Source organism: Mauremys mutica, chromosome 1 (assembly GCF_020497125.1).
Source record: "Mauremys mutica isolate MM-2020 ecotype Southern chromosome 1, ASM2049712v1, whole genome shotgun sequence".
In the NCBI taxonomy this organism is placed as follows: domain Eukaryota; kingdom Metazoa; phylum Chordata; order Testudines; family Geoemydidae; genus Mauremys; species Mauremys mutica.
The window spans coordinates 319455662-319464010 of record NC_059072.1 but is presented as its reverse complement, the minus strand read 5'-3'; the positions used below and the strand labels follow the sequence as shown (position 1 = coordinate 319464010).

The following is an 8349-nucleotide window of genomic DNA, read 5'->3' as shown; positions in this document are numbered from 1 at the left end:
TTAGTTAACAAGGGAAATAATGAGGAAGCGTGCAGCGTGAATGCCAAGAGAACAGGCACAAAAAGCCTATTGAGAGCCCCGGCCGCTCCTGGCGTAGCCATCACATGGCAAAGGGCCTATTTAAGCGGCGAGCCCGGCGCCTTTCAGCACCACTGGGGCTGGCCAGCACCCCGAGGCACCTCCGGCGGCTCCAGCGGCGCCGGGCCGGCAGCGCGGGGAGATGCCGCGCTCCTTCCTGGTGGACTCGCTGGTGCTGCGGGAGGCGAGCGAGAAGAAGAGCGAGAGCAGCCCGCCGCCGCCCCTCTTCCCCTACGCCGTGCACCCCTCGCACCCGCTGCACGGGCTGCCCCCCGGCGCCTGCCACTCGCGCAAGGCCGGGCTGCTGTGCGTGTGCCCGCTGTGCGTCACCGCCTCGCAGCTGCACCCGCCGCCGCCGGCCCTGCCGCTGCTCAAGGCCTCCTTCCCCCCGTTCGGCTCGCAGTACTGCCACGCGCCCCTGGCCCGGCAGCACTCGGCCGCCTCCGCGGTCAGCGTCAGCCACGCGCCGGCCATTTACCAGACCGCCTACCCCCTGCCCGACCCCCGGCAGTTCCACTGCATCTCCGTCGGTAAGTGCCAGGCGAGGGGAGGGGGGGAGCTCAGGGGTGAGGCAAACGGACCCGATCCTCCTGACAGACTCCCCGTGCGCTCCCTAGGCGGTGCGGGCCAGGGCAGGATGGGGCCAAAGGCCGGTTGGCCCTAATTTAATCAGAGGAGGAGAGCTGGCCCTGCCCCCGGCAGTGCAGGGTAGGCCATCGGTGCAATGGCAGCTGTGGCCTGGGGAGAGGGGATGGCACTGCAGGGTACGCCATGCCCAGCCTGGGCACTGAGACCTCGTATATAATGCGTAAGGGGACCTGTGGCACGGCAGCGCACGCTATACACCATCCATGCCATGCCGTATAATATCTCTGGCATGGGGGTGAGTTGGCGGGACACGCCACCCACCGCCTAAGCAATGCCAGGTAGCGAATGCAATAGTGTGAGTCCTGTGGCATTCACAGAGGCGCCCGGCCAACAGCTCGGTGATCTGGGTGCTCCCAGCCTGCCGGGGTGTGGGGAAGTTTCAAGGACGCCAAATGGGCCCCTAGGGCAGCTCTTGGTGCAGCAGGTTTAGCGCCACGGAGTATGAACGTCCGCTTTCCTCTCCAGACAGCACCTCCAGCCAGCTGCCCAGCAGCAAGCGGATGCGCACCGCCTTCACCAGCACGCAGCTCCTGGAACTGGAGAGGGAGTTCGCCTCCAACATGTACCTCTCCCGGCTCCGGCGCATCGAGATAGCCACCTACCTGAACCTCTCCGAGAAGCAGGTGAAGATCTGGTTCCAGAACCGCCGGGTCAAGCACAAGAAAGAAGGCAAAAGCAGCTCCCACCGAGGAGGGGGCTCTGCCCACAGCTGCAAATGCTCCTCTCTGGCCACCACAAAGTGCTCGGAGGACGACGAGGACTTGCCCATGTCTCCTTCCTCCTCAGGAAAAGACGATAGAGATCTCACGGTCACTCCCTAGCCCCACAGCCCCCAGAGACCAACCCGAGAGCAGAAGGGGATCTTGCCCTGTCCTATGCCAAAACGCTGTGGAAGGATTTTATACCGTTTTGTATATTTCATGTAATTTACAAAGGACTTTCTGGCCTTTTTATAAATCCTGTGAGTGCCGCTGTGTCGTTGTAAATAAACTGTCCGTGTGAGCCTAAATGTCGCCAACTGTTGCTATTTTGCTTGTGGTGAGGGGTTTTGGTTTTGTCATCAGGCAAAGCGCTCCGCTCCCCCACCTCTGTGTTGTGAATTGTGAGTAACTGTATCTGGTAAACAGCGAATGTCCCGAGCGATCTATTTTCCAGAGGGGGCGGAGAGGGGAGAGCTAGTTCTGTAATTTGTATCAATGGTCGGGAATCATTCAGCTTTATTCTCTCTCGGCATTTCGTCCCTCTCCAGAGCAAAAGTGGAGATGCGCACAGGGTCACTACGGTGATCTCTAGAAGCAGGTAATGAAGAGTGAAATGTGGTTTGACGCCTTTTTTTTTTGAGGGGAGGGGAAAGATGGGGGAGAGGAGTTTGTTTTTTTTCTGTAAAATTTGCTTGATGGCGTTTCTTCAGACCCATAGCTATGTAATTGTATGGTTTCTGTAATACCGGAAGATATTTATTTATTTATTTATGTAAAAATAATAATAAAATTTTTGCATAAAGACATTACGTGACGCCTTTTTTTTTTAAAAGCTGTAATTTATGTATCCTACAGATCTCCAAAGTGTGCTTGTATTTATAGATCTATATAAAATTAAGTTGGGTATACAGGGGAACGCTGCCGTATATATGTAGAATGTGGTATATTTGCCTGCATGATTGCCTCACCCTAACGATGTTTATGGCCAATATATAATTATTATAACGTATATAAGGACCAATTAAAGCATATTTTAATAATATGTGCAGCTCTTCTTAGTCCAGCTAGAGATTTTCCTGCCGGCATTTAGCGCATGTGATGCTTCTTTGATGGTAAATAATCAGGAACATAGGCTTTCATTCCGTCTAGCAATTTTTAAAAGCAAAAGATGCCGATACTTTTGATCCTTGGGGAACAGCGCTTAAGGCTGGAAGCCAAACTAATTAGAGATTGACATTTTTTCCGAAACGCTATCTCCCCCGCTATTCATGCGCTCATCCCGCATCCATCCATTGACCTGTGCTTCCTGGCCGGAAAACCTGAAACTGAATCTTTGTCGGTCATCCCAAGAGCGAACATCGGAGTTACATTTATTATTAACAAATAATTAGCGTGTTTCAAATGATATTTTCCCCGATTGATAACTTGACAGAGGGAAATACCAGGCCTGGCCCCTTATTTAATTCTCCAAATCACTTCTCCCTTCAGTCTGGTTTTATCCTGGTTGAGATAGAATGGTACAGAAGTTTCCATACTCTCCCTGCACATCCATCACTGGACATCTATCCATGGGTTTCCCGAATGCGAGAAATCTCGGTATCCAAGGCATTCCTATAGTACCACCGAATGCCATCTGAGAAAGGATTGCGCATTTGTAGACGCATCTAGCCTGATTTTCCAATTATATGGGGGTTCTTGAAACACTGATCTCATTCCATTGCTTAACGTTACCAGCAACATTTATCAGGCAGTTAGAACAAACGAAACCCGATGCCACAGATGATTACTCCAAGTTAGTTTTGGAGGAAACAAGGATTGGCGCGTTCCCAAGTGCAGGAGCAGAGTTAGGGTCTTCGCGCGGAAAGCGCAGTAAACTGACTGCTTTGGTAAGGTTTAATATAGAAAATATCTCGGGCCCGTGTCAAGCCCTCGGGTTATTAAGCAGAATTCCCCAGTGTTTACATAGGGGAGTTCTGCTTGAAAAGTGATGGCACGATCTGGCCCCTCGATTCGGTTCCGTGTCCCCTCAACCTCCGCTCTCCAGTCGTTGACTTGAACGCTTTTACCCAGCCCTTTCTCTGGCTTCCAGGGTGCGTCCCTGGATGACAAGCGTTAAAAAAGCAGTCGGTCTCGCACAGCCTTTGCCAAAGGCATCTCTGCACCTTGTATTTCTACAGCTCAACACCCTGTGCCCAGCTCCCGTGTTCCAAATGCCCAGGCACAACACTTACCGGTAGCTGTCACCGCGCTACCAAACACATGGGGCATCAGAGTTTAAACGTCCCTGGCTTTAAAATAGACGACACGACATGGCAGGCGAGCGAAATCTGATAGAGCAAATAACGGATGGATATTTTGAGTCATCTGGCGGTATTATGTATCCTGTGTTTCTTTAACTGACATTGGGGTGAAAATATACCCCTATTTGTATTAGTATTTGTTCTCTTAATAAGTAAACCAGGGGTCAGTCCTGCAGTCCTAATACAATCTAATTTTAAAAATGAATTAATCTGGACTAAGAATTAGTTATGCTGTTTTAGTATTCCATATGTTGTTTACACAATACCATAGGTGTGCATGGTGCTTAAAAGACAGCCAGACAAAGCCCTCGTCTTCCGAGGTTATGATTAGCCTTAAGTTAAACGTGTGGGATATTTGCTTCTGTATTGTCCATAGGTGTAGACAGGGGTCATCTTAAACTCACTCCTGGCTTTGATGTATTACAAATGAAGCACTTGCCTCGTGTTACACAGATTGCTGCATTTCTGGGGAATAAGGATGATAATTCAGATTGAAGCAACGTGGAGGCCTCTGAGTTTTGGAAACGTTATTTACTCATATGTTTATTCTCCCTCAGATAATTGAATAATACATTGTCAGACTCTTATGGATCCTTTCCGCTTTCTGTTGCAAATAAAGGTCAGCTAAGGTAATGCAATTGAGTAAATAAATCGCACCCGTAAATACCGATGAAGAGTTTAAAAGACGCAGAAACACTCTGCGGATCACCTTCTAGCTGGGAAGCGGCCCATGACCACACCAGAGTTCTTAGGGTAGCAGTATTTCTCTACAGATGCAACAAATTGCTTGGGTTGCTGTTTTTATTACAACCGTTGATCCCTGTTCTGACAAAGACGAAACCAATAAACCCCCAGCATGATTTCTGCACTGATCCACTCAGTCAAGCTGAAGTTAAAACATCTTTAAATTAGAATCATAAAGTCTCATTAGAGAGACCACGGGATCGGGACCTTAGTCGCTGATCGAGGCTGATCACATCATTGGGACACACCGAGGACTCTTGTCTTGCCTTCACATGTTAATTAACGACTCTAAAAGTTTCCAAACTGATGGAAAGCCAGGACAGGTGCGAAATCGTATACCCGATTACACCGCTTTCCTCTGGGTTCTGGTGAACAAGGGGGACTCAGATCATATTCCCTACACTATGCCCTTGCTTTGCACGGGGCCGCCTGCCCTGTGACACCAGTGCAGTCCCCAGAGCTGAAGGGCTGGAAAGCACCGGTATTGAGGCAAATGTCCTGCACAATATTCGATTCTCCCTCTGATCGCTTTGCAGTGATGTCCGAAGTGATCAGACAGAGGCTTCCCGATCTGAACTCACCTCGCATACACCCACCGGGGATCATATACTGGTTCCAGAGGAGTTCTAGGGCGCTTTCCCCTTCACTTCAGTGGGGCCAGGATTCGGGGCATAGTTATTTCTGTGGCTGCTAGTAATTTGTGACTGCTTCATATTTCCAAGGGAAATACAGAATTTCAAAACTCCAGATTGAAACCAGGCAGCGCTATTTAGGGCTACTTCTCTCCGGGCCTTTTAGAAGGGCCAGGCTTTCCCAAGCGAATTCGTTTCATAACATGAACAAGGCTTGGGCATATCTCCCATGGGCACCAGCGGGAGCGCATTGCGGTGGCATGCTGAGGCTCGGAACGCGCGCTAACAGTCCGGATCCTGAGACCAGACGTGATTACCACCTTCACCGCTGCCTTCGTTGTTCCAAACTGACTCTGAAAGGGGGAGGGGAGAGATCACAAAGCAGAGGAGGGGGTTCAACAAAAGCAGGTGAGTTTAGCAGAACCCCGAAGGACACATTCTACCCTGGGACGGACCTGAAATTCTTTCATGAAAGTAATGGGGAGATGTACTCATCGCCCTAAGGCACGATTTGGATTCTCTCTGCACTTATCTGCTTAAACTGCTTCAGTTAAACCAGTTTGGTTACACCTGTGCAACCCCCGTGTGGACATTCTTACTTGGTTTTGTGGCTTATTTTGGTTTAGCTTGAACCAGTTCCTAATCGATTTCAGCCAAACTGAAATAAGCCTGATTTAAACTGACATAAAAAGCCACACGGCCTTTCTCAGTAGTTTAACGAAATCATTTTAAATTCACATTTTAAGTTAAAATGGTGCCACTCTACATGTACCATAGCCCTGAATCAGGTGTATGTGGAGCCAATTTGTTGAGTGTGGTATATCCTAGATCCTTGCTGCTTGTGGAATAAATTATAGTCTGATGTGTAAACAGTAGGGAGCTGTCCAAATAGTGACAGCTTATACTTTTAACAAACTGAATTTGAGATCAAAATGCCAAATGCAGTGCTCAGGGACACCTTGTGGATTTGTGACATTCACTGAAGGCCACGGGATCCATAAGCAAATAAAATAACTGCATTGCTCTGTGTTTGTAATATTGATAACCATCCTTATTTTGATATTAAGACCTGCATTACACTCAGAAGTTGCCCTAACAGAATTCTACTATGCTGCCCAAGACACACATAAAGTAAATGATGATTGTAATAATTCATATAAATAGTATAATTATTTGTTATTTGTATTATCATTCCACCTAGGAGCCCCAGTTATGCAGGAGCACACATTGTGCCAGGCGCTGCACAAACAGAACAAAAAGACAATCTCTGCCCCAAAGAGAACACATTTAACATGTTACCAAAATAAAGGACAAATAGGAATTCTTTTAGCTTTTCAGAACGTGTGTTAGCAGGAGCCAGTCAAAATGAAAATAGTTGCTAAAAGAGACTATGGTATGTACCAGTCAGCAGCCTGCTACATTGCATTTGTGGGTTATGTATACCTAGCTGACCAAATTCTGTTCTCGTTTTACTATATTCAACCCCACTAAGATCAATAAAGTTTTGAGAAGCTGAAGTTCTGGAAGAAGGTTAAAGGATATTATAGTACAGTTAGGAAAGAGGAGAGATGAAAAGAAAGAGGAAAATATAGGAATTAAATAAACAAATTAGAAAATATACTAGAGATGATTATGATCATCATCATCGTGCCTAGGACTAATAATAATTTATTATTGTTAATTATTACTTATTATTATTATTGAAGAACCTATAATATGGTTGGCATTGTACAAACATAAAAGGAAGGGTTCTCCCTGACCAAAAGCTCCCACAATTTAAAAAACAAATGAAGGACCTACATGGATGAAGGGTAGGGGATAGGATACAACATACAGATAACATAATCAGACAGGTAATTGACCACTTGTTGATTAAACATGGATAATTCAGTGGTTTTCTCAAAGCACGATCGAATATTCCAATTAACTCTCAGCCATGCTGATATTAGCCAGCTAGTCATTTCTGGCTATTATCAGCTGGCTAATTTCTGGTAGGCATCAGGATGGAAGTGGGTTTTCAGGAGGGATTTGAAAGAAGAGAGGACTGTGGCTTTGGGGATCACCTCTGTGCCAGGGCATTTCATGGGTAGGGCTGGTGTTGAAGAAAGCCCCAGAGACGTCAGTAGGATAAGCAAGCACACAGCAATATATCCTTTATGAGCTAAGAAGGCAAAGCAGGGATTACTCAGGGAAAAAAATTGAAAAAAGAGAGAGACAGCACCTGCTTTGGGAGACACAGGTACCTGCATTAGGAGGAGTAAGCAGAGTCCTTACAGGGCATGTCTACACTGCAATGTAAGCCCAGGGTTAGTGGGACTTGAGTCAGCTGACCTGTGTTAAGAACCCAGGGCTTGAACATCTACATTGATTCTTAACCCTGTGTTAAGAATTTTCTAACCTGAGATAGAACCTGGGGCTCTAGAGTCCACATTGCAGCATGCAGATCTGAGTCAAACCAACCATATCCCATATTCCCTAGCAGCCTTCCAAAATGTGTTTGCTGTAGCCCTTTTGGCCATGGTACACTGCAGGAAAACTTTATTGCCCACCCTGCATGTTACAGGAAGTATGAACAGCCCGCCAACACAGCCTGCCAAGCAATATGAAGGAGACAGACCCCTTTTCAAGAAGTTCTCTTGTTTCCGTTTTCACTCCTGTGTCAGGAAATGGGCAGAGCTTCTGGTGGACATTTCAGTGGCATTTTCTGACTCATGAAAGGTTCCTGACAGAACTTCTGATGGAGCAGCAGGAGAAGGCAGAGGAGGAAGAGTATCCTGGCATGGCAGACTCACACTGGATAATGCTGCTCAATACACTTAGTATAGTAGCCACTGATGCCTCCTATGTAGATTGGTGCTTCTAACACAGCACCACCAGCACAGACGGGTGGGATTACATCATGATCAGACCTGGGATGACCTGCAGTGGGTTCAGAACTTTTGCATGAAGAAAGCCACAGTTCTGGAGCTTTGTGAGCAGCCTTCCCCCACCTACCAAAATAAAGACACAGACACGAGACCACCCCTGACAGTCCAGAAGCAGGTTGCTAGAGCCTTTTGGAAGCTGGCTATCACAGACTGCAACAGGCCCACTGCCAACCAGTTTGGTGTTGACAAGCTGACTGTGGATAAAGTGGTGGTGCAGGTTTCTTAGGCAATCAGGTACAGTAACTCCTCACTTAATGTTGTAGTTATGCTCCTGAAAAATGTGACTTTAAGTGAAATGATGTTAAGCAAATCCAATTTC

The 8349-nt window shown here is 47.3% G+C and overlaps 1 protein-coding gene across 1 annotated transcript; it reads left to right on the top strand.

The window, feature by feature from the left end:
* The first annotated feature begins 220 nt into the window (after positions 1 to 220).
* On the top strand, positions 221 to 2048 carry GSX1 (GS homeobox 1). The gene is made up of 2 exons (XM_045001114.1): positions 221 to 608; positions 1192 to 2048. The coding sequence occupies exons 1-2, from the start codon at positions 221 to 223 to the stop codon at positions 1545 to 1547; spliced, it is 744 nt and encodes a 247-aa protein (XP_044857049.1). The 3' UTR covers positions 1548 to 2048.
* The last annotated feature ends 6301 nt before the right edge of the window (positions 2049 to 8349 follow it).